We start from the raw sequence: 27,101 nt of genomic DNA on the forward strand, positions 1-27,101 counted from the left end.
ATGTCTTACATGATTGTACATGTATAAACCTATATCAGATTGCTTACTGTCTCAGGTTGGGGGGGAGGAGGGAGGGATAGAATTTGGAACTTTAAACTAAAAAACAAAACAAAACAAAACCAAATGTTGAAAATTGTTTTTACATGTAAATGAGGAGAAAAAATATTTTAAAACTGTATTTAAAATAGATTGAATGCTGTTGAAAAGATTCCAAATGTTTTCAAAAGGATGCCACAACTTTCCAACATACTTATTAGAAGTCTGCACAATTGACCAATGAATCGACAGAATTAATTAGGTCTGAGTCTTGTTCAGTTATTTATGGAAAGGTTACACTTCATTCCTTGTCTCCCCGCTTGAAGACATGGCAACTTGGAATGATTCTTAAGTAGTTGTTCGATGGCAATATGTCGTACATGGAGTTCTGAAGCCAAAGAATCCTTTTCTTGTACTTGGTGTGTCAGTTGCTCAAAAATTTCTGAAAGAATGCAAGCAAATTTTATTTTTAGTATCTAGAAAACTCATGATTCACAGTTCATAGTGATTCACTTTCCAAATAATTTAAATTGAATGCATTATCAAATTTTTCTATTAAAAATAATCCCTATCCTAAAAAAAAATCTCAAAATACTCAATGAAATTAGTTAGGTTAACATTTATTATACTGACGTAGTACTCTTCACAAGATGTCTTAGTTTCAACTGCCACCCCCCCCAATACATAATTATACTACGCCCTAGCGACATAATAGCTATCAAATCTATTTAGCTTTTTTTTTTTGTTTTGGGCAAGGCAATTGGAGTTAAGTGACTTGCCCAGGGTCACACAGTTAATAAACATCAAGTGTCTGGTCTGAGACCAGATTCGAACTTAGGTCCTCCTGACTCCTGGGCCTGTGTTCTATCCACTAGCTGCCCCTATCAAATGCATTTAAGAAAAGTACATGATCTATGATGAACAAACTTGCTATCATACTGGACTTCTTTTTCTCATCTTCCTTCCATCTATTAGTCCTCACTGAGATCTGGCTTCCTGCTGGTGGATCAATCATCACAATGAGCTATTTCAACTCTACACTGGCCCCTGCTCAAATCCCTTACTCCCTTGTCTTTCACTAATCTACTGCAAAACCTTAGTTCTATATTATTCCCACTATTCCCTTTCTCTGCTCCTATTCAAAGGTTGCTGAGCAGGAGGAGGAAGCCACACTACCATGGTGACTGGGCATTTTATAAATTTATGACATCCAACTTCAACTATGCCCTCAATGCAGCAAGGGAATACTTTTATTGCTTCCTAATTGATTCTGCATCTCACTCCACCACAGACACTGTAGCAGACCATATCTTCCTTCCTCAGGCCTCCTCTACTTCTTTCTCCTTACATGAGTACCTTTACTTGCTTTACTGAGAAATGAGGCAATTAAGAGACAAGCTCCTTTCTCTCCTTTCATCTCAAAATCCCTTGATGTTATTCAGTCATATCTGACTCTGCATGACCCGATCTGAGGTTTTCGCAGCAAAGATACTAGAGTGGTTTGCCATTTACTTCTCCAGCTCATTTTACAGATGAGGAGATTGAGGCACACAGGGTTAAGTACCTAGCCCAGGAGAACACAGCTACTATCTGAGGCCACATATGAATTCATGAAGATGAAGCTTCTTGGCTCCAGGTCAGGCACTCACTCCATCCAATGCACCACCTACCTGCTCACCCAAATCCTTTGATATCACCCCCCTCATTCTCTTCTTTTCTGGAGTCTCTGATAATGAGGCATATCTTCCCTTTGCCTTGGCTAACTCTGCTACATCTGTGATTCATCTCATCTCATCTTCCATCTTCAACTTCTCCCTATGTACTGGTTCTTTCCTTACTAATATTGCCTTCAAACATGTCTAAGTTCTTCCCATCCTTAAATAAAAAATACCTTAAACCTATTAATTAAACTCTGCCTTCTCATAAGGAGCTTATATTCTAACCGCAGCTTAGGCGCACAGTAGATAGTGTTGTCAGGACACAGATAAAACAAATATTACAAATCTTAAAGTGTTATAAAATACTATTATTATTATAACAGGGAGATATGATGTATAAGTCTAAGCATGGTATATACAAAAGGAATACAAGGTAATTCTGGGAGGTAGTACAGCAAGGTGGGATGGGAATTGAGGAGAGGTTAGGAAAGGCTTTACATAGGCGGCTACTCTTGAGTTATGTCTTCAATGAAAAGAGGATTTTTGTGAGAAACAGGTGAAGATTATACTTGAGGCATGGATGATCATCAGTGCAAGAGCTTAAAGATGAGAAAAGGATTTTGTATGTAAGGAACAGAAAGAAAGCAAAGTGGGAGCACGGATAATATGAGAGTGGAAAAATATGCAAGGGCTTTAAAAGCTAAACAGAGGAGTTTACATTTGAGTCTAAAGATAATAAAGAACCACTGGAATTAAGGAGGGGAGTGATGTGATCGAATCTGGACTTTAGAATAATCACTTTGGCTGTAGGAAATAGGATGGACGGGCGTGGGGACAGGTGAGACAGAGATACCAGAGCTTCAGTTTTGAAACACCAACTGCCTACTGAACAGAGTATGTTCCAGAGACGTCTCAAACTCTACATATCCAAAGAATTTAATCTTTCCCCCCAAAGCCATCCTTCCCCCAAACTTTCCTATGTGTATTATTACCCCTTCCACACTCTTAGATCCTGCCAAACTAGCTTTCATTCTGTCCTCACATATAAAATTCATCTCCCATCTCTGTGCTTTTTCACTGGCTATCTCCTACTCTGGTATGCACCTTTTTCTCCTTACTGTTCATCCTTTATTTTGCAAGAGGACCAATGACTTCATGGGGTGATGTCTTCCAGAGTCACTGAACTACCTTATATTCCTTTTGTATACACTGTCTCCTCATTAGAATGTTAAGGTCCTCAAGGGCAGGGATAGTTTTATTTTTGAGTTTGTATGTCTAATGCTTAGCACAGTATCTGGTATATGTTAGGTGGTCATAAATGCATGTTGATTGATAATTTCAAATTACTTTCCAGAATGGCTGGACAATTCAGGGCTTCCCCAAGAGTTTATTAGTTTGCCTTTTTTCCAATAGCCAACACCAATTGTTTCTTTTGTTCAGTGGAAAATGAAAACAATTTTCATATAGCTCAATAATTTGCAATTCTTCATATACTTTGACCACTTTACCCATTGGGGAATAGCTGATATATTTGTGCTAATACTCTATACAATTTGGATTTCAGACCTTAAAATCAGAGATACATGATGTAAATTAATGCCTTCTCCTTTTATCTTAGAGCTCCACTGAGTTTGTCTGTGAAAAAGCTTTTCAATTTCAATGTCAAATTGAATTCACATCTTATTTTTTCTTTTGTAATCATACTTATTCCTTATTTGGTTAAGAATTCTTCCTCTCGTTCAAGTTGTGGAAATTACCCAGTCTTATTTTCTTCTAATTGTTTTTTATTGTGTCCTAATACAATCAGACTGCACATATATTTTAAGCTTATTGTTGTAGACAATATAAATCCAATTTCAGACATACTATATTACAATGTTGTCAGCAGTTCTTGTCAAAAAGGTAGCCCTTCCCTCCCAGTCATTTTTTATGTTCAAGTTTGTTGAATACTGGCTTTAGTTCCTATGTCTTCATCCTTCCTTATCTAGGCTGTTTCACTGATCCATTTTTGTCTTTTTAACCAACAGGACCAAATAGTTTAATGATTACTTTTTTATAATACAATTTGTAGTCTGGAAGAGCCATTCCTCCTTAATTCCTACTTTTTTTTTTCATTATTCCGCTTGAGATTCTGGACCTTATGTTCCTCCAAATGTATTTTCTAATGACTCCAAATTTAAAGATTACATACACACACACACACACACACATCCCCACTGTGTGCTGTTCCTGTCACTGATCTTCAGAAAAATACAACAAAATGTATCTCCTAAACTATAACCAACATAACAGCATGGTATTAAGTAAATCATCTTCTAGTAAAGTAGCAACTCTAGAGATATTCTGTTTTCACACCTTACTTTATAAAGTATCTATGTTTTCTTTTAAATTCCCATGCTCTGGAACTCCAACACAGCGTTTTCATTTCCAAATTAAAATGTAACTGAAGAAATCCTTTAATTCCTTTTAAAATGAGATTTTCTACACTATAAAATTTTTTCTAAGTGTTGAAAATGATTCCTTACCTTGGATTTGTTGGTGAAGCTTTTCATTCAGCTGCTCTACTTCACCAAGACTCATTGAACTCACTACAACATGAAAATATATTCATTATTACCATAAAAACTAGGAAAAATAAAACACAGCCACATTAACAAAAGCATGCTCTTTCCTGAGACACTTTTGTTTGCCCTAAGTGGCATTGTGGAATGTAGCTACAAGTTCTTACTTTAGTGAAAAATTCAGTGGCTTCATATAATATCAAAAATCTTGTTATTGAGACCATAGCTGAAATGATGAAAGAAACCTATGAACAGAAATACAACTTGTCAAGTCAATGCAAACCTCAACTATGCATGTTTCTCCAATTCTTGTTTGGGGGCAGTGATGAATATATATCATTGTTTCTATGGTTAAAAAAAAAAATCTTTTTTTTTTCCCCGCTACTTCTCGTTACAATTACTATCAGGGGTTTTGTCATTCCACCCCAATTCAAAGCTAACACTCTTGTGAAACTATGCATAGAGTACAATAGTCAATAATTGGGCCTGAATGTAACAATGGGAAAGTCACCCTTGACTGATAATATTTAATTTAGAAACTTAAGATGAAACAAAAGACACCATAAAATACTTTCAAAGCACATCAAGACTACATCTAACTCTTAAATAAGATTATGGAAACCAGCATCTTATTTGGGTCTGAATTAGCAACTAGCTAGAAAATATTAGTTATCCAATATTCTGAGGCCTGATATATTTATCAGCTTTTATCCCTTATCACATATTTTCTGAGTTGAGGCAGGAAAAAAATTTTTTTAAAATGACCTGGTAATCAATATTCTCACAATGAGCCTCTTTGAGGCATGGATGACAGGCATCAGGACAATACCTGTACCTTTTCTAGCTTAACTGAACCTGCCAGAATGATGTTTTTTGGCATAGACTCATGAATCTATGGTATTTGATACATGATGAAAGATCAGAATACAGCAATAGTAGAGGGAAGAACCATAAAATCAATTAATTATGAACCATATAAGACTCTACACAGCTGACACATTACAAGTAACAAAAATATAAAAAAACTTTCTCTCTGACACTGCTTTACTTACATTGTTCTCTTGTATAATAAGTGTGTTGTCTCTGGTCACCAATGTCTGAAACAGAAGCTTCTTTTTTCTGAGTTTGCTGGCGATGAGACCACAAAACACTATTATAGCAGAAAGGGGCACTTGAATCTTGCAACATATCAAGCCCGAAGCTTGCAGATTCGCTCTGCTCCAAAATTCTTTGTGCATGGTTTGAGATGTTCACTGTTGTTCCATCTATCCATTTAGCAGAATACTTTGGTACTTGGGAATCCAACTGTGGTAATAACTTTCTATCCGACTTATGTCTAAAATTTAAAAGTGGGTGCTGGGAAGTTTTGGAACAATCAGGATCCGACTCTACGTCCTTATTCTGGGCATGCCGTATAATCCAATTTATCTTTTTACTAAATATAGTTTTGACTTCTTCATAAGTACTTTTGGAGAGTTTAGATCGAGGACAGTCCTGGTTGGCTATCAAATGGAATTTTTCAAAGCACTCTTTGTGGCCCCTTAATGATCTGGTATGCAAGAGATTAGATTTTGGTACTCCTATAAAGAAAAACAAAACATTTTAAAGATGATTACTTAAAAGAAGTTTCAAGATCATAAATCTTAGAAAAAAGAAAAAAGAATTTGTGAATTAGGAGAAAAACAATTAAAAATTATTTTTAGGTGGGGTCTGGACTGGGGTGTAAGGAGTTCCAGGTGAGGACACACTCTCTTAAATCGCAAAGTGGTAACTGTTCAGCAGTTTATATTTTCTTAGAGAGTTGCCTGGAGCACTAAAGAGGTTAGTGGTTTAGACAGAGTCACACAGCCAAGGTTAGAGTGTTGATCTTTTTTTCTCCCAGACCCCTCTGGCAGTCTGGGGAAACCTATGGGCTCCTCAGAAACATGTTTTTAAATAACTGAAACAAATGCAAAATTTCAGTTAGAGGCAAGTAAAAATAACATGTATGTATATAAACATAAACGTACGAATCTGTGTGTATATAATTCAAATTCACAGACACCCTGTAATCTATCCATGGACCCCTTGTTAAAAACCTCTGTGTGAGAGGCAGCCTTTAAACACCCTCTGAGGCCCGTCCTCTATCCACAAGGAACAACACTGCCTCCTCCTTAAGGAACGATGATATTAACACTCTTAAAAATAAGCATTAAGAAGAAATTGTAAACAGAGCTGAAGTTAATGTTAAATCACACTATCAAATCTTATGAATTTGTGAAAATGTTCTAAGTTAATTATTTTTACCTTATAGCAAGTATAAGCTATTTTGCGTAGTATGAACTTTTACAATTTTATGGAATCACTCTTAACTTTGTGGTATTTCCTGGGTTGAAGGTGTAATTTAAAGGTTTGAGCACATAGTTTTGAATACACACCCTTCTGATTTACACATAAGTACAAGTACATATATACAGGCAAAATAAAGTGAAGATTTTTTATTACTTTTCAGAACATAAACATGGTAGAACTATTTAATTCAAAAGACGTCTTCCCATCCCCACCCCCCAAATCAGTAATCACTACAACTCGAAGAATATGGTATATCAGAATCAGAAAAAAAAACTTTTTAATTGCTAAAAAGCATATTATATTTAAAATTAGATTACTTAATTATAATTACCATCATAATTATAAATTATATTATAAACATAACATACTATAACATAAATTAATTATAAATATAATATAAATTATAAAAATAACAAAACCATTATAGTTATTATTGTAAATATAAATTATTATATTAAATATCAAATTATATAAAAATTAAAATAATTATATTACACTTTTGGATTTTCTAACTTTATTAGAGCTTAATGCTTCGCCACCTTAATCGTTTAAAAACAAAAAACATACATAAATTAAATTTTTATTATGATAAAATCTAAGTCAAGCAAATTTTTTGTATTAAAAATGAACCAGGGATATTGAGCTCAACAATATTCCCTGGTCATATAAACCAAATGAATATGCTTAGTTCTGAGAAATTTCAACAAATTGAGGGCCAAACTGACATTTAGCAGACTGATCATTAAGAAACTATTACATTTCTATATTTATTGTTGTCTACCTTAACAATTATTATAAATCATCCTGATTTATAATATATAAATATAAGTCTAATATAAATATAAGTCTAAACTTTGGTTAAAGTTATTAGCAGGCATTGTTGTTGGTAAAAAAAAAAAAAATATATTGCTTCTCCCTTTCCTTCTCTCCCCACCTTACGAATTCTGAAGCTATATGTAATCATCTAAGGAATACTAATATTCCAAGTCTTTTTTTAGTCACAGGAGACATTCCAAGGTATTATTTCATTCATGCAAAGTAACATTTAAGAAATTATTTAAAATTTAGTTTCTTGTACATTTTGGCAGTTCTGACTTGCAGCATAATCTTACAATCTATCTCCTAGCAACAATAAATAAAATATATTTGTGCAAAACCACAAACAATTGTGTACATTAAATTAAATCAGTATTTACATATAAAGGTTCACAAACTGAACAAAAACTAGTTTCTTGAAACAAAAACATGTTTTTAAAAGCCCATTATATTCTTGAAATCTTAGAAATTAGCTAAAATCAAATTATATTAGAGAACCAATTTAGCCAAACCCTTTTTTAATGATTTGTATATCAGTTCTAGCTAAGGTAAGCAGCATGTAATTAGAAAAGTGAGTAGAGAAATTTACTTGAAGCTCATTTATTTATTTAAAAACAATTATGGAATTAGCTCTCCTACTTTCAAGAACCTTTTTTAGGCCTCCATGCTTCTGGATAGTTACCACAGATGGACAGTATCAAAAAGGAAAATGATAACTCACATTTACATGCCTTCAGGTTTACAAAACATTTGTATTTAGCATATAAGGTCTGCACTACCCGAGTCCATTTCAGAATACTACCAGACTACTGAAAAAGGTTTAAAAAAATTAACTAAAGGGCTATTAATCTGAATATCTTAAATCAATGATTTCTGCTCTTTGAGCTTGAATGAAAAAACATTTGACATATTTTTCTTATTTTTATCCTTTTACTATTAAAAAGATAAAATTAAAGACTTAAATGGCATTCAATTTAGGAATGCCTTTGAAACATTAACTTTTATTTTGTGAGAAATAATTTTAAAAGTTTCTAAAAATTAACAATTAACAATTAGATTTAGACTGAAAATATAAAACAATATTTATACCAAATGGAATTTCAAAATACCTCTCAACATTCCATTACAATGAACTCTTGCTGATGTTAGCCATTATCTAAACTTTGAGAAAATAAGACCTTTCATTTGGATACTCACATAGATTCAAAGCAGTTCACAGAATATGGGCATCCTAGTAGAATTCTCACCCTTTTCTTACATCATTCTACCTCAGTTAAACCCTTGACTATAGTCTATTTCTTTACTGTTTCTATACAACAATCTTCATTTCCACTTTTCCTGCCTCTAAAACAACTAACAAAACCTTGTTCATTTTCTCTCAGAATATTAAATTTCTTGAAGGTAGGGGCTATTTTTCATCTTTACCTTTCTATACATCACCAGAACCTCTTGCACAGAGCATGCACTTAATATATTCTTGTTTAACTGAACTCAATCCCTCAAACACTTTGGTTCAGTCAGCTAGAGTTGTAGTTCAAAAGTGTCTCAAAATACAATCTATTAAGGTTCACGAGTAAAAAAAAACTTGCTCAGAGATGTAAGGGGCTTTGGAGTAAGGTTAGAAAAGTGAGAACTAGAAGACTTTCTAAGAGAAAAAAGAAAGGGTGTCAGTTGTTTAAGGGGCAGGAAAAATAGAAATGAATGCTGTAGTGAAACAATATTGATAACAAAGAAATAGACTATATTTAAAACTAAGGGGGTTTAAACTGAGGAGAGTATAAGATTAAAGGGTAGGAATAAGGAGCGTTGAAATGTATTCAGATGTCAAAGCTTCTTTGCAAAAGAAGTTGGGGATTTATTCTCATGCAAAGTTGCTATTAAAAACACAAAACCGCAAAGTCACTTAAAACCAGAGTTTTAGTGGATCTTTCTGATATGGTCAATATGGCTTTACTATTTCTGAATCAAGATGAAAACTTGAAAACTGCCAGAGAGCAAGTGATGGAACAGAAAATAATTTGTTTTATTATTAGGCCTGAAGAACAGAGGGAATGTTCTACTGGTTGCCACAAATCAGAGGTGGAGCTTAAATAAGAATAAAATGGATATAAAAGCCAATAACGGAGAAAGAGAATCTCTTCATTGTTACGTAAGAGTTTCTTGACATATTGTATATCAAAAGCTTCTATTTTTGGTTGCTTCACTGACTCTGAACCCATCTGTTCCTTAACTGAAAAACTTTCATAAAGTCAAAATCTTTTGGTGACATCACATCAGATGCCACAAAGGTTAATTAGAAATATTTGGGTAAGATTTTCATCAGTTCCCAAGATAGGTACCAAAAAATAAGCTATTTCAAATACTCTCTTCCCTCAAGTCTTCCAGTTTCCCCTACAGGGTTTCATTTTACTAAACTCCATGTTAGCTCTTTCTTCTCCTATGTTCTTCACCTCGAAATCCCATCATACTCTTTTCTCCTTTCTCTAGGTCTCTGCTACCTTTTTGTACTATTCTTGCTGCTAGCATTCCAATCTGAAAGATGTTATTGCTAGGAGCTGGAAGGACTCATATGTAAAAGAAAATGTATATGTAAAACCATTTCTAGAAGCACTACTTTTACCAAAAAAGGGGAGTACAGGAAATAAACCACATAGTCCCAACTACTAGAAAACAAATTATAGCATATGACTGTAACAGTATTATTGTATCATAAGAAACAAATTTGACAAATTCAAATAAATACAGGAGACATGAAATGACACAGAATAAAAGAAAAATCAGAGAAAAGTATTCATACTGATTATAACTATGTTAAAAAACAAAGAACAGTAACAAATCCATTTTAAATACACAGAAAAGGTCCCTAGACTATTGAAATAATAGACAAAAAAATAAAATTAGTTATTACAGGAGTAATATAAATATACAAAAAAGGTATATTAATCAGTAAATAGTATAATAATTTACAGTATATCTTTTATTTGGTAGTTTTTTTCTTAAATTCCTGTTTTATAAAGTTTAATAACAATAATTAATAATGGCTAACATTTATGGAACACTTGCTATGTGCCTAGCAAGCACTTTACAATTACTATCTTACTGATCCTCACAACCTTAAGAAGCAGATGCTATTATTTATTCCTATTTTACAGATGAGGAAACTGAAGAAGACAGAGGCTAAGTAACTTGGGGGACTGGGGGGGGGGTTGTTGGTGGGGGCGGTCACATAGCTAGTTAAGTGTTTAAGTCTGGATTTAAACTCAAGTCTTCCTGACTCCAGGCCCAGTGCTCTATCCACTGAGCCACCTAGCTTCACCAGAATTACTTTACTGGGTTATTGTGAGGATCAAATGAGATAATATGTTAAGCACTATAAAAATATTAGCTACTATTAAATAATTGTACTTAGTAATGAAAGTGATAATACAATTTATTTTTAAAACAGGGCAAAGATTGGGAGAAACTGCATGGTATAACAGAAAGGGTACAGGGCTTGGCATCTGAAACCCTGGTTTCAAAACCTAGGTCTGCCCCTTACTAACTGTATTACTATGGACAAGTCTGGCTTTCAGTTTCCTTGACTGAAGGAGGGGAACTAGATGATCTCAAAGGTCCTTTCTAGCTCTCATTCTATAAACTCAATGTAAGCTTGGGCCTTCGTATTTTTAAGTGTGTGGCAGCAGGGCTTGTTGACTGATCCTATAATCCTTTTTTTGGTTACTGCCTTATCACTCAGAGAACAATGGAGAGGCATTTGGTTGGTGTGAACAAGATGCAATATTTAGCAATTAAGAACCTGGGAAGAAGCAGGATGAAGAATGTTGTTTTAAAAAATGATAAAAGATGGGGGGCAGCTAGGTGGTGCAGTGGATAGAGCAGCGGCCCTGAATTCAGGAAGACCTGAGTTCAAATCTGGCCTCAGACCAAACATTTGACACTTACTAGCTGTGTGACCCTGGGCAAGTCACTTAATCTCAACTGCCTTTAAAAAAAAAAAAAGATAAAAGATGATCTGGTCATATGGTCAAAGTAAAGTATAACCAATAGACATATTGTCTCACTGGTATTCTTGCAATGTCAATGTCAAAAGAAATCAAGACAGGAGCCAGGAGGTTAGGGCAAAGCCTTGTGACAAACCTAGGGGGAAACATGGACAAGAGTTACACATGGCTGGCAGGCACAGATAGGTTGTGATCTGTTTCAGGGCAGAGAACAACCATATTGAAAAAAATCACAAATCCATGCACTTTTGCTTTTTGCAAACTTTATGTATGAAATAGAAATGTGAGATGCTTATCTTTCTGTAAATAGAACCCTACCATCTCTGGAGTACATAGCTCCTCCATTTGATATTTGTATAGATACTTCTGTCTGCAGGTGACATTATGTTCATTACATTGAGAGATAAAACAACTTTCTCAAGGAGATTAAATACTACTCAAAAAAGATCAGCCTAGTAAGCCACAAAGAAAAAAACAAGGGAATAAAGAATGTATATTTTCCAGATTATAATTCTCAATCAAAACATTAAACTCCTTTGAGGGTAGGGACTGCTTTTCATCTTTATTTTTGTGTCATTAGCACCTCATACAGTGTTCTTACACAGAGCAGGCACTTAATAAACATTTTGGTTTAGTCAACTAGAGCACTAGTTCAAAAGCTTCTAAAATCAATTAGTGATTAAAACTTTTTTTTGTTTTGGTGGACTCTTGAGGGTGGATTTGGCCTTGTTAAATGATTTAACTATAGGGCAGCTAGGTGGCAATAGAGCACCGGCCCTGACTTAAGAGTTCAAATTCAACCTCAGACCACTTACCAGTTGTGTGACTCTTGGGCAACTAGTTGTGTGCCTCCAAAAAAAAAAAAGGATTTAACTATTTTATTTATTGGTTTTTCCAAACCTTTTCATCCCTCTTCAAATCTCCCATGGCTCCCCTCACCCTATCCTTTCAGCAGAGAACTTTGCCTCAAAATGGTCTCATTTCATTAAAAAACTGAGGCCATTCATCAAGAGCTCTCTCTTCTCACCTCATCCCATCTCACATCACCCAGATGATTTCTGCCAGCATCTCTTTTCACCCTTGTTTCACACAAGTGGCCCTTCTCCATGCCCAGGCAAATCATTCCACATGCACAAGTGATGCCTTTCCATTCCACTTCTCCAGCAGTTTACCCCTTTATCATCCCCACTTACCTTCAAACTCTCCTTAACCACTGCTTCCCTGATGTCTTCAAATATGCCCATGTCTCTCACACTCAGAAAAACTTCACTTGATCCATCCATCCTTACTAGGTTTTGTGGCTAAACTTGAGAAGGCTGTCTACAACAGATGCCTCTACTGCTTCTCTTGTAAACTCTCTATAGTCTGATTTCTAGCCTCATTCAACTGAAATTGCTTTCTCCAAAAGGCCAAATTGAAAGACCTTTTCTCAACTGTCACCCTTCTTAACTTCTTCGCAGCCTTTGACACTGCCAATTACCCTCTTTTAAGTTTTCGTGACAATTCTGTCTCGATTCTCCTACAGTCTGCTGCTTGTTCTCAGTGTCCTTTCTGGATCTTCCAGGTCACATCTACTAACCACTGGGAGTCCCATAGGGCTCTGCGTCCAGGGTCCTCTTCGTTTTTCCCCTCCATATTATTTTGCTTGATGATCTCATCAGCCCCCATGGATTCAATTATCATTTCTATGCAGAAGATTCTCACATCTATCTGTCCAAGTCCAACCTCTGTCTTGACCTCTCTCCTATCTCCAATTGCTTATTGGACTTCTAGAACTGGTTATCTTGTAGATATCTTAAGCTCAATACATCCAAAACTAAACTCATCTCTTCCCCCAAACACTGCCTCTCTTATAACTTCCCTATTGCTCCTCAGGGTACCACCATACTTCCAGTCACCCAGGCTAGCAAACAAGATGTTATCATTTACTCCTCACTCTCAAGCATACCCGGCATTCCTCATATCTAATCTGCTACTAAATACTGTCAAGGCTACTTTTGAAGTATCTTTGGTACACGTCTCCTTCTTTCCTCCGACACTCACCACCCTGCTGCAGGCCATCCGTCACCTCACACATGGAGTGTGTGTTACTGGTTAGTCTCTCTGACTCAAATTTCTCCCTATTCTAGTCCATCCTCCTACTCAGCTATCAAATTTATCTTCCTAAAGAACAGATCTAACCATGTCACCTCCTTACTAAATAAACTTCAGAGGCTATTATCTCCAAGATCAAATCTAAAATCCTATATTTAGCTTTTGAAGAACTTCATAACCTTCCTGGTTTAAAAAAAAAACATGCCAATTACCTTTTTTCTAAATGTGTACCTAACAGAAGATATTTCACTAGGTATTCAGAATCTGGGAACTAAGTTTTCCACTGGAGGGAAGGAGGTTCTGAAACTGACTTCACTATCCATTTGCTAAATAACTTAAATGACCTTGATTTGACTAATTTGAATTGCTTTTCTTTTAAAATAAATCTATGGTCTACCCCCAAAGAAAGCAAAATTTCCTCTATTTGTACAAAAATATTCATAGTAACTCTTGTAGCAGCCAAAAATGGTGCAAGAAAAAATAGTGCAAACAGGTAGAAAGAAAGAATTCTAGTACTGAGGAGTCACAGTTCACACACAATTTAGCAGCCATCACTACAAAGGTATAGCGAGCTTGGAATTCAATATTCCAGAAGGCAAAAGATACAGGCCTAAAGCCAAGATTAACTTACCCAATAAAACTGAGTAATTCTACAAGGGGAAAAATGGACCTTTGATGAAAGAGGTTTTCAAGAATTCCTGATGAAAAGACCAGGATTGTATAGAAACTCTGAAGTGCAAACACAGGAGTTAAGAGAAACACAAAAAGGTAAACATGAACGAACAATGATAAAAGATTAAAGATAAACTGATTACATTCCAAGATGGGAAAATGATAGGTGTGTACCCTCTGAACCCTAACATCATCAGGAGTTATAAAGGCAGTCTAATTAGACAGAAGGCCTTGGAGTGGTTCTGTTACAGCTTGACGATCTTAAGAATGGAAAAAGAGGAGAAGAGCAATACGTTGGGCAGCATGACAGAGGGGAAGGAAAGTGTGCAAGTAGACATCTATACACACAAGGAGGAAGGAGTCGGGGGAGTAGCTGACACTTAAACCCCATTCTCATTTGAACTAGTCAAAGAAAAGGACATACATAAACCTAACTGGGTATCAAGATACATTTCATTTCATGTAACGGGGTAAATGGGAGGAAAGGTGAGAAGGAAAAAGGTAAAATTAAACGGAGGGAAGGAAGATGATGGGATAAATTAGTCCTGAACAAAACAAACTGAGGATGTGCAGAAATATGGCTTTATTGAAGTGGCAAAGAATTGGAATCTAAAGGATGATCATCAACTAGTGAATGGCTATTATGGTATATTAATATGATGGCACACTATTCTGCTGTAAGAAATGATTTAGGGGATGATTTCAGAGAAACCTAGGATGACTTATATGAATTGATATAGAGTGAACAGAACAACAATTAATACAAAGACAACAATATGATAAAGACAAACTACTTGTAAAGAGTGAGATTCTGTTCAGTATAATGAACAACCTCTATCCTAGATGACTAAGAAACATGCCACTTACACCTCCTGACAAAGTGGTGGAGTCAGAATAAAGAATAAGATTTTTTTTTTTTAAATATGGTCAATGAGGAAAACTGCTTGATAGAAGTTTTGTTTTTCTTTCATTTTCAATTGGGAATATAGAGGTGCTTGGAGTGGGAGAAAGGGAAAGAAGATTTTTACTGACTGAAAAAATACATACTTAAAAAAGGAATGAAGAACTCACCTCCTAACAATTAAAATGCAGAAAGAAACACACATTTTTGGAAACAGCTAATGTGGAAACTTGTTTTATCATACTATGCAGCTGCGTATTGAGTTTCTTTTTTAATTTGCCCAATGGGAAGGACAGGTTACTGGAAGGGATAGAACTGGAAATGCTTTTTAACTAAAAAAATAAAAACTATTTAAAAAAAAAATCTCTAATAATTCAGACTTCGTACCCTATAAAAAAAAGCAAAAATCTATTTCCTTCCCTTTCCTCCACTGCCCAAGGAAAAAGAAAATCAAAACCCATGTAACAACTATGCATAGTCAAGCAAAATACATTCCTGCCACTGGCCATATCAAAAATATCTCAATCTGCACCAAGCCCATCAACTCTTGTCAGGAAGTATCATGCTTCATCATGGGTTCTACGGAATCATAATTGGTCAATGACTTGATCAAAGTTGAATAACTTTGATCAAGGCAATGACCAATATGTAATGTTATTATTGTATAAATGGTTGTCCTGGTTCTGGTCACTTCACTGTTCATATAAATTTTCCCAGGTTTCTCTGAAACTTTTATTTCTTACAACACAATAGTATTCTATTACACTCATATACCATAGTTTAGCCATCCCTCAATTGATGAGTACCTCCTTAGTTTCCTGTTCTTTGCCACTACAAAATCAGCTAAGTATTTTTGTACATATGGGTTATTTCTTTGGGAGCATAGGTCTAACAGTGATATCACTGGGTCAAAGAGTATGCACAGTTTAGTTCTTGTTGTTCTTTATAACAACCTGATTTGTAGAATTAAATAAAATAATTTATAGCTTAGATGTTCTATTTATTCCTGATTAACTTCAATGCTTTATCATCTTTTGAAATCTATTTCAAACTAGCAGGGTAAAATGGAAAGCAACTTTTGCAGAAAAGAATCAAATAGCAAAAAGCATAAGTCTGTTCCTATTCAAAGACTTACCCTTCTTTCCATTAAGTGAACAGTGATGGATTAAGTTAGAGAAAGACAAATTGGGAAAGACAGTTGGAGGAAGCAGAAATGGAAAAAAAAAAAGTGATGGCAGATACTGTGGGTAAGCACTCTAACTATTCTGAGCTTTTAAAATCCAATATTAAATCCAAAAGAATTTTTGACCTCATGGTCAAAATCAACCCTACATCCTTACCTAAGCTATTAAATATGCCTAGAATAACCAAAAAACCTACTGAATAACAAACTTTTTCTAGTTTTTTATATTAACTGGGAAGATCAGGAGGCATGAAGAGCTTTTTTTTATCTTTTTAAATTTTTTAAAAACAATACTTTAGCTAAAGGAAAACAAAAACAAAACAAGGTTCTGTGGTTTTGGTCCTCTTCTGAAATAACTGCCAGAGCCCTAGTAATATGTACATTTCAAAGGCTGACAACTAACTTGGAACTTGGTGGATTACACCAGAGGATAGCTGGGTAATTTCTTAGAGTGTGGCAAAATAGAAACTAGAAACTCTGCTTGACATTACAGGGATCTGTTATACCTTGTGAAACAATAATTCTGGATAATGGAAAAGAAGAGCATATTAACAGAAAAGTAAGGTTTAGTTAATACTTTTGGCATTCCTATTATCTACTTGGTTTTGCATAAAATGAAAAAGGGTCGTATAAAAGCTTAGCAGCATCAGGATTCTCTCATCTGACTATATATACATCACAGCCCTGCTTACAGAATCCCAGGTCCTAACTTCCATAGATCATTTTTCCCTTAGCAACCTGCTCCTGTTAGTCCCATTAGCCTGAAAGTTATAGTAAGTTTGATAATAGATTTTTCAGCAGTATGGAGCTAGGGAAACAGTATGAGTATGGGTTAAGTATGACTGTAAATGGGAGGCAGATGTCAAGTAACACAAATGAAAAGGTCCAACTTATGGCCAGGCCTGAGCTCTATTTCTTGTTGTCCATTCTCAGGATTCAGCCTCCTATTCTTAATGAGAATCTTTTAAAAATAAGTAACTTTAGATTTAGAAGCATTTTATGGAAATATTAAAAAGCCCCCAGTCTGGAACCTACTCTACTCCTTGATGATATAGATTTCACTGTCAACAGTGTCATGACTACCCTGCTTATAGTGTTAGGATTTCTGAAGATTAACTTACATGAATATTCACGCACGCTGGTCTTTCCCCCATTATAAAAGACAAGGTATCCCTGTCTTCTTCCTATTTATTATAAAGGATAAAGCAGGGGCTATGAAAAATATAAAATTGTGTTTTTTTTCTACTTTATGTGTACACATTAATGAAGAATCATTCATGTAAGAACTACACATTCAGCTTCTTAGCAAGGAGTACAATGTCAGTGATTTAATGACCAGCTCTGATGACATTAGATAAAGTGTTGTATAGTAACAGGGTACTGGACTTGGAATCAGAAAGACCTTGGTACAAATTTTGCCTCGTATACTCACTAGCTATGTAAACCTATTCAACTCACTGAGTCTCAGTTTCTTTGACTATAAAATGAGGACAATAACACTGGACCACAACGAAGAAAGCTTTTTGAATGCTGACTTCAAATATGGCTTCAGGTTTCACCATTTTAATGGGAATCAGTTTTGTTTTTAAAACTCATGCTTAAATTAACAAAAATGGTGCTTAATTCACCTAGAATTTGGTCACTGATGATTTTCTGTTATATTTTCATTACAGCATCCCAATATTAGGTCAGCCAGCACAGCCAGCACTGAACTCTACTTGTTCTAGTATTTCTTTTCCACTTTCCTTGATTCTTTTTGTTTTTGAAAGTATTTGCCTTCCAAACCTTTCCTTATGTGAGGATCCATAGATACCCTCTTTGATTGTGGCCTCACTGAATTTTTTAAAAAAATATTTTATTTTTCCCAATTGCATGTAAAATCAATTTTTAATGTTTATTTTACAAAATTTGGGGTTCCAAATTTTCTGTCCCCCCCCCGAGAGGGCATGCAATTTAACACAGATTATACATATCAATCATGCAAACATTTCCATATTAGTCAGGTTATAAAAGAAAACAGACAAAACATGAAAAAAATAAAGTGGGGAAAAAAGTATGTTTCGATCTGCATTCAGATTTCATCAGTTCTTTCTCTGAAGGGGGACAGCATTTTTTATCCTAAGTCCTTTGGAATTGTCCTGTATCACTGCACTGCTGAGAAGAGCTAAGTTATTCACAGTTGGTCACAGTGCAACATTACTGTTACTACGTACAATGTCCTCCTGGTTTTGCTCACTTCACTTTGTATCAGTTCACATAAGTCTTCCAAGTTTTTCTGAAACCACCACCCTCATCATTTCTTATAGCACAATAGTATTCCATTACAATCATATATCACAACTTGTTCAGCCATTCCCCAATTGATGGGCATCCCTTCAATTTCCAATTCTTTGCTACCACAAAAAGAGCTCCTATAAATAATTGTACATAAATAGATCCTTTTCCCTTTTTTATGATCTCTTTGGGATACAAAGAGGTGCTTTCACTGAATCAAAGGGTATGCAGTTTGGTTGCCCTTTGGCCATAGTTCCAAATTTCTCTCCAGAATAGTTAGATCAATGGGGCAGCTAGGTGGCACAGTGGATAGAGCACCGGCCCTTAAGTCAGGAGGACCTGAGTTCAAATTCGGCCTCAGAGCAAACGCTTGACACTTACTAGTTGTGTGACCCTGGGCAAGTCACTTCACCTCAACTGCCTAAAAAAAAAAAGGCGTGCAGAATAGTTAGATCAGTTCACTCCACCAATAGTTCATTAGTGTCCTAATTTTCCCACACCCTCTCCAATATTCGTAGTTTTCCTTTCCTGTCATAATAGCCAATCTGATAGGTATGAGGGGGTACCTCAGAGTTGTTTTAATTTGCATTTCTCTAATCAAAAGTGATTTAGAGTATTTCTTCATATGTTTATAGATAGCTTTGATTTCTTCATTTGAAAACTGCCTGTTCATATCCTTTGACCATTTATCAACTGGGGAATGGCTTGTATTCTTAAAATTTGACACAGTTCTCTATATATTCGAGAAATGAGTGGCCTCACTGACTCTTGGAAATTTGTTTTCACATTAAAAAATTACCATTTTGATCCTTTATCTTGGCAAAAGTTTTTCTATAAGCCAAAACTTTTCCAGGATTCACCAGTGATTGGCATAGCATATTCTCTTCCAAAGAAATGGTTTTCCTTTAAGGCCAGCAGCTTTTAAGAAAATTTTTTTTTATGGTTTTTTGTGTTACTGCTATCTATTCAAAGCAGTAATATTTAATGTACACAAGTTATAATTCCAATGAGCCACACAGATATGCCAAGAATATTTTTCATACTTAAAAGCTCCTTACATGTTCTTATGAACATATTTTGGGGCACTCTTATGGAAGATTATGTAATTTTAGTACAGGAGCTAAAAATTTAGCTTCATGGTTAGATAAGTTGAGATCACAATTTCAGTCATTTAAATCTATTTAGACAATTTAGAATTATTAAATGAGGCTCTGAGGAGAGAAGCATTCTTTAAATAGGTGAATCACTGCCTTGCTGGCCTCCTACTTTACCATTCATACCAAGTCCATTAAAATCTGAATCATTAGTTCATTTTCTTCATCCAAATTCAGGCTTCCAGTGATTTCTGTACAAGTAGTTTCTCAAGGTAAACAGCTGATAGATTTGAACACTGTACAGTATGTTTAGACTTGGAAATAATCTCAGATATATTTGTTAAACAAATGATTTTTTTGCTCTCTCCCAATCATAGGAACTCAGACCCCACAGTATGAGACCATGTATCTACCCAGTGAGTAGTTTAAAATAACTGAAAACAGCACAAGTGAGGAAGGGGACTCATGCCTTAACCCAACTCCCTATTTTATAAGCAAAAGATAGTTCATCTGCTTTAACAAGGGGAATAAAATTTTTTCTCAGATATAAAAGTCAGTTCACTGCATACATAAAAAATGATTCAGTTGACTAACATACTTGAGGTATATTAGTTGGAGTAATACACAAAAACATTTGAGAAAACAGAAGTAGAAATAATAATGATGATTATATAGCAAATGATTCCTAGCATGGAACTGACAGATTGGGTCAGTTAAATACTTAGTTTTAATGCATGACAAGTGTGAGTATGTCCTAGCCAGCTCTGCCTCGAAGCAAATAAGCTTCACAAAGCATGCAAATACAAACCAACCAGCAATTTCTCATTATTCCCTAGTATGCTATAACTAAACTATATTATTACTGCCTCTTACTATATAATTTATATTAGAACTCACATATCAATAACTACGGGTGAAAGGAATTCCCTTTGCAGTTTTAATTCAGCATCTGAAAATAGATAAAACACCAAAAAAAAAAAAAATCATGTGACAAAATGTGTTTTTAGTAATAGTACTTACCTCACAGGGTTGCTGTAGGGATCAAGTCAAGTGAAGTCAATAAATACTTATTAAGTACCTATTATGTGCCAGGTACACTTTATTAAGTGCTGGGGATACAAAGAAAGACATAAAATAGTCCTTGCTCTCAAGGGGCTCATACTCTCAGGGAGGACACAACATATAAACAAGAATATATAGAGGATAATTTGAAGATAATCTCAGAGAAAAAGTACTAAGATTAAGACTGATATCTACTACAAAAAACCTGAAATTCATACCAGATGAAAAAAGAAATCTAATGATAAACTGCAGTGATTTCCTCCACCCCAGAACTGCACAAAGTCAGCCAAAAGCCCATGACTAATGGGAAAGGGAGCCACCAACAAAGCCAAGTTAGTAGACTTAATGCAACCAGAGCCATTATACACTGTAAGGCTTTGTGTCTGGATGCAGCAAAAGCAGATAGCTCCCTTCAGAAGACCCCGAAGTAGAGACCTTTGAAGCCCTGGGGAAATGGCAGCAATCAGCATAGCTTGGCAGTACTCAGACCTGGACACCCCCAAGCCCAAGGGTTAGATTATTAGCACTCAGTCTTGACATGCCATGGAGGTCCCTGCACTCTGAACCTAAGAGATCCTAGAAGGCCTAACCTCAGGAGGAGGAGATCCATACAAGATACACAGATGACCCAGGTCAAGACCAAATATGACCAACTGTCCACCCAGAAGCGAATCCTGGCCTTGGCACAAATCCCCAGTTCTGGAACTAAAGCTGGAGAAATGAGTAAACCAAATAAGACCCCAACTCAGTATAAAAAAGATTGTAGCTTAGGTATCCCCCAAAAGAAAAATAAATCTGTAACCACTGTAAGCAGAGACTTGAATAAGTCTCTTGTTCAGCCATTCTCCAATTGATGGGCATCCCTTCAATTTCCAATTCTTTGCCACCACAAAAAGAGCTCCTATAAATACTTTTGTATATAAATCGATCCTTTTCCCTTTTTTATGATCTCTTTGGGATACAGAGAGAGGTGCTGTAAGAAGACTAGAAAGGTAAGAAGGGGCTAGGTAATGAAGTTTTAAAAGCCAAACAGAGGATTTTATATTTGACCCTGAAGGTAAAAGGAACCCACTGGAATTTATGAGTTTTTTGATTAGGCGATAGAGTGATGATATAGTCAGACCAGCCTAAGACTTGAGACAGGGAGACCAATCAACAGGCAACAGCTCAGGAGTGAGGTGATGAAGGCTTACACTAGGTTGCTATTATCAAATGACATAAATGCATGTTAAAATACTTTTTAAACCTTAAAATATTGTATAAATTTCAACTGTTATTACTACATAGTGAAACAGGTAATATTAAAAGTTAAAAGCTATTTAGAAGATCTACAAATATGAAGCTCAAAATATTCTCTATGTTATTCCTAGGTTGACTCTATTATATTGTCTTTCCAAAGGAGGGAAAAAAGACTGATTAAAGTAGGATGCTGATACATTAAGAGACTAAGAAGCCAAAAAGATAATCACTATGTAAACTGGAAAAATGTCAACCAAAAACATTTAAAGTCATGTTTTTAGACTATTTCAAAGAATATTTAAAAAGTCAATGAAATAATAAAAAAAGTATATACTATTCTCTGCACAGTATTTGGCAATATCCCTGTAGTTGCCCTCTTTAGTTATGACTTTATGTTGATGTAATTTTAAAGTTAACTTTGACTCATTTAGGTTAACCCAATTTTCTGCTTTTGTTATACAAAAAGTCATGTTAAAGTCATGTTAAGGGTCATGAAAATCAAAAAACAAAGCCACAAATGGGAACACTTTTATAAGACTTGTGTACTAGCACCATAAAACCTATCAGAAAGCTAAATTTTGGGGCAGCTAGGTGGTGCAGTTGATAGAGCACCGGCCCTGAAGTCAGGAGGCCCTGAGTTCATATCTGGCCTCAGACCAAACACTCAACACTTACTAGCTGTGTGACCCTAGGCAAGTCACTTAACCTCAACTGCCTTAAAAAAACCAAACCAAATTTTCATGTTTTTCTTAGTAAAACTAGTAAATTGGCAGAACTTCTTTAAGAACAAATTTTATAGTTTAGATATAGTATTAAGTAAACTGTCATTCCCAACTTCAATTTTATGAGTTGAAAAAAAAAACAAAACACTTGATTATTTCTTTAAATTCAAGAAATTTTTTCAGTAGTTATAGGCTAAACCACATCCTACAACATAGTTGAAAAAAGTAAAACAATTTATAGCATTCTCACTGGTATAGAGTATATAAATAAAGGCTGTTAATTTAATTTTTTTTTTGGTTAGGCAACGGGGTTATGTGATTTGCCCAGGGTCACACAGCTAGTAAGCGTCAGGTGTCTGAGATTGGATTTGAACTCAGGTCCTCCTGACTCCAGGGCCAGTGCACTATCAACTGCACCACCCAGCTGCCCTGGAGGGCTATTAATTTTAAGTGCAAGAGAAGAATTCTATTTTTGTGCCAGTCACTTCAGGCATCGTCTTTCAAGGGCTTGAGTGAAACTCGCTCTCTCCTCTAATCTGTCTGACACACAAATGCTGGGTTCCAAACTGGCTTGCTATTTTGTAGAAGATTCATATTGCATGACTAGGCATACATTATTAGTTTGATGCCTTTGATTAATTCAGTAAGATGTTCTCACCTGTTAAAGGTATCAAGGTTAGAGTGTTGTTAATTACTTTAAGAAATGGCAAGATTGATGCGTCAGTTGAGCCCTTCCTTACATCAGTAATCATTAACTGTTTCTAGTTGAAAAACTGAAAGCAATTTAAGATCCAGAAGAAATGAACATATTAGCATAATGTCAGACAAACCTAAAGATACTAACTACTGAGACTTACTGTTTGACAAAAACTGCGAGGAAAATAGGAAGGTAGTCTGTTACAAATTGGTTTGGAACACCATTCACATCATGAACCAAAATAAACTCTGTATAGACATGTGACACTAAGTGTCAACACAACAGAGAAATTATAAAAACAACTTTCTAACTATACACAGGGAACAAGTTCTTGACCAAACAAAAGAAAGCATCGCAACAGAGGAAACAGACAATTTTGATTACATAAACTTTAAAAGCACCACAGAAACACAAATCAATGCAGCAAAAATCAGAAGCAAAACAGTTACCTGGGGAAAAATCTTTGCAGCATGTTTTTCTGATAAAGGCATGATATTCAAGATATACAAGAAACTCATTCAAGAATATAAGAACAAGAACCATTCCTTAAGAATAGGGACAGGCAGGTCTCAAAAGGATAGAAGCAAATTATCACCAACTATATAAAAAAAAGCCTCAAATCACTGACGAGAAATGTACATTAAAACAACTCTAATGTTCTGCCTCACACAGATCAGATTGGCAATGATAACAAAAAGGAAAACTATAATTGTTAGAATGGCTGTGGGAGGACAGATATAGGAATGCATTTTTAGTGAAGCTATTCTGGAAAGTGATTTGGAACTATATCCTAAAAGAATTGTGCCTATCTTTTGATCTAGTGATGCCTGTACTAGGCTTCTGCTCTAAAGGGATCCAAGAAAGAGGGAAGGTAACCAAATGAACAAAAATATTCCCCACTAAAAACCCATTTTCTAAAGAAAGTCTTTCCCAACCCTTCTTAATTCTAATGCTTTCCCACTTTCATATTTCCTATTTATCCTGAATATAGCTTGTTTATACATACTTGTTTACTTATTGTCTCCATTAGATTGTTAGCTCCTTGAGGGCAGGGACTTTCTTTTGCTTCTTTTTGTATCCCTATTACTAAGCATAGTGCCTGGCACATGGTAGGTGCTTAATAAATGTCTCTTGATTGACCGATTCCCTAGTTACGTATTTTTCCATTTTGTACCAACACTACTTTAGTTTCAGGGTATAACTGTGACATCTGTATAACTGTGTCATCATAAGGTGCAGGAAATTGGTTTATATGGAATTAGTGCTATTAAACTGCATAGTATACTTACCTTCGATATTTAGCTCAAAACAAAGGTGGCAGAAGGAAAGTGTTTCTTTATCTGTTCCCAGTTTACAAATACTGCAAATGTTGTCATCATTTAAGTCAATGTTTACAAAGTGCTCTTCATTCATAATTGCCCCTATTAGGGAAAAGAAGACATTTCAATTTCAGTATATTTACAGTTTCTTTGTATTTTTTACACATTTATTTAAAACATGACTCAGAGGAAGGCCCTTAGTACCCTGGCTGGGATCCTCTAAGAATTGCAAAGGATAAGAAGGCATGGATAGGTTGAAATCTGCACCAATGGAAGGAATTCTCACAGGGATAAATGCAAAGATCCACCTAAATGTTAAAGTAACACATGAGTCAGGAACTAGTAGAAAGTCTACTTTTCTTTAATAAGCTTATATATTCCCAGGTAAACTTCAGTCTCAATAAGATCATTGACTACAAGTAGAAATTATCTTAGGGAGATACCTTGCCTACCAGCCCTCCAGTTCACAGATGAGAAAATGCAGGACCTAGGAAGTTAAGTAACTTGCCAATCTTAAAGATTAGATTTGAAAACCAACCTTTGAATCTAAACTAGGTTTCTTCTCTCTAGAGAATACACTGTACTATTATCCAAACAACAGGTTACTTAATGTTTCATTTAGTTTAGGAAACTTGGCAGATCTCTGGGAATTACATTCTAGTACTTCTTTTGAACATTGGACCTGAAATATTAAAGCACCTAGAAAAATCTTTAGGTCTTTCCTAGCACCTACTTAGTAATGTGGGAGGTGGGTGGGTAAGACTAATACAATTCACAGCATTTTCCTCAAACACTCAACAGTTAACTTCCTGTCATTCTAGTAAGCAGAAAAGTAGGTTTATCCTAAGGAGGCAGTGAAATGTGCACTCTCAAGAGTCAATAAACATTAAATTCCTACTATAAGCCAGGCACTGCAAATTGAAAAAAGACGGTCCCTGCCCTCAAGGAGCTTACAATATTATGGAGACAAGATAATGAAAGCAGAAAACCGAGGAACTAGGGAAAGAAGGCACTCTAGAGTGAGTGGAGGCATGGTGGAGAGCTCAAAGAAATTCAAACTGAATTTGTTTTAAATGAGATTTCTGAGGATCTGTCTCTAGTATTCTGTCTTTAAATGGTCGAGGTGAGCACACTGATTAGGAGAAAGTAGGAAGACTAACTGTATTTTGCAAGATAATGAGATTTCCCAGGGAAGACTTTTGCTGGGGATACTGTGGAGAAATAAAAAAAAAATCCAAAATGAGTGAAGCTAGGTAGGAAAAGAGGAGATATCTGAGACTGTCACACAATCAAGGGATGGAAAGCACCAACTAACTTAGAAGAGCACCTAGAAATCAGGAGGTGAATCATCGTTGCGGGTAGGAGGGGAAAAGGAAGAAAGAAGTAAGTTCTGAGAAATCAGGGGTTCCACATAACTCTGGGAGGGGCCTCCAACGTGTCCACTAGATTAGCAAAATCAATCAACCATTTATTTAAGCATCTACATAACATAACCAGCACTGTCCCCAAAACTAGGCATATGAAGAAAAGTTAATGTTCCTGCCTTCAAGGAGCTTGCAGTCTATCGGAAGAGCAAAAACGTGTACATAAGCATAAACAAAATAAGCATATCACTAATAAATACGAGGAAATTTGGGGGGAGAAATGAGATGCAGAAGAATCAATTTTTGCATTTTTAAGCGCCTTCTAAGTGCCAGGCATCGAGGGTTGAGATACGAGGAAAGAAATAACCCCTAATTTCAAATCGCTTGCATTCTTAGGGAGCAGTTTAGAGGCGGAGACACCCCCACTCACTACAGGTGTTTCTCCTCAACTTCAGGAGGAAAAAAGGTTTTTAAAGCCCGCTAAGGACGTAAAGACAACACTGGGGGCACTGGGAATGGACCCTCCAACTTCAAAGCTTCGCCCCGCCTCCCCCCGGGGGGCCGTGGCCGGGAGCGCCTAGAGACCCTCACCGGCTGAAGGTCAAACCAGCGCTTGGTCTGCCGGGACCCCAGGAAAAGGACAGGGCTAACACTGGGGGGCGAGGGGATCGGAGGGGTAAAGAGAGGCTAGGGTACGGCCTGGCTCACCTCGGCCACCTCCACCGTTGCGGGGCAGTCTCGGAGAGAGGCCCCGCCCCGCAGCGGCCGCGGCTACTCCAAGGGGCCGGGGAAGCACCGGGGGAAGAAAGCAAGCGAGCGTGCCCACCTGGGTCTCCAACTGTCCTTCGTACTCACTCGCCGCACTTACCTCCCTACTCGCAGACAGGTTGCCTCGGTTATTCTCGCCTGCCTTCCTTCAGGACTACCGCCATTTGTCGAGAATACGCACCCCTCCCTACCCCGGCCAAGTCTAAAGTTAGACTGTGCCGCTTCCCCGCTCAACCCCCGCCTCTACCAAGGCAAAGCGGAAACGGCGGCCTGGGGGAGGGGCAAGGGACCCGGAAGAGTCCATTCCTG

The 27,101-nt window shown here is 36.1% G+C and overlaps 1 protein-coding gene across 2 annotated transcripts; it reads right to left on the reverse strand.

Moving 5' to 3' along the window:
• Positions 1 to 106: 106 nt before the first annotated feature.
• Positions 107 to 26,988, reverse strand: CUNH21orf91 (chromosome unknown C21orf91 homolog). Of its 2 annotated transcripts, none has more exons than XM_027875580.1 (5): positions 26,893 to 26,988; positions 24,631 to 24,762; positions 5,308 to 5,835; positions 4,220 to 4,282; positions 107 to 478 (listed from the first exon to the last, which is right to left on the reverse strand). In XM_027875580.1, exons 2-5 carry the CDS (start codon positions 24,752 to 24,754, stop codon positions 312 to 314), a joined length of 882 nt encoding a protein of 293 aa, XP_027731381.1. In that variant the 5' UTR covers positions 24,755 to 24,762; positions 26,893 to 26,988; the 3' UTR covers positions 107 to 311. The 2 variants fall into 2 exon arrangements, with proteins under 2 accessions (XP_027731381.1, XP_027731382.1); XM_027875581.1 differs by lacking the exon at positions 26,893 to 26,988 and adding an exon at positions 26,733 to 26,756.
• Positions 26,989 to 27,101: the final 113 nt, after the last annotated feature.

The sequence above is a fragment of the Vombatus ursinus genome, unplaced genomic scaffold (genome assembly GCF_900497805.2).
Source record: "Vombatus ursinus unplaced genomic scaffold, bare-nosed wombat genome assembly UNPS02014809.1, whole genome shotgun sequence".
Classification (NCBI taxonomy): domain Eukaryota; kingdom Metazoa; phylum Chordata; class Mammalia; order Diprotodontia; family Vombatidae; genus Vombatus; species Vombatus ursinus.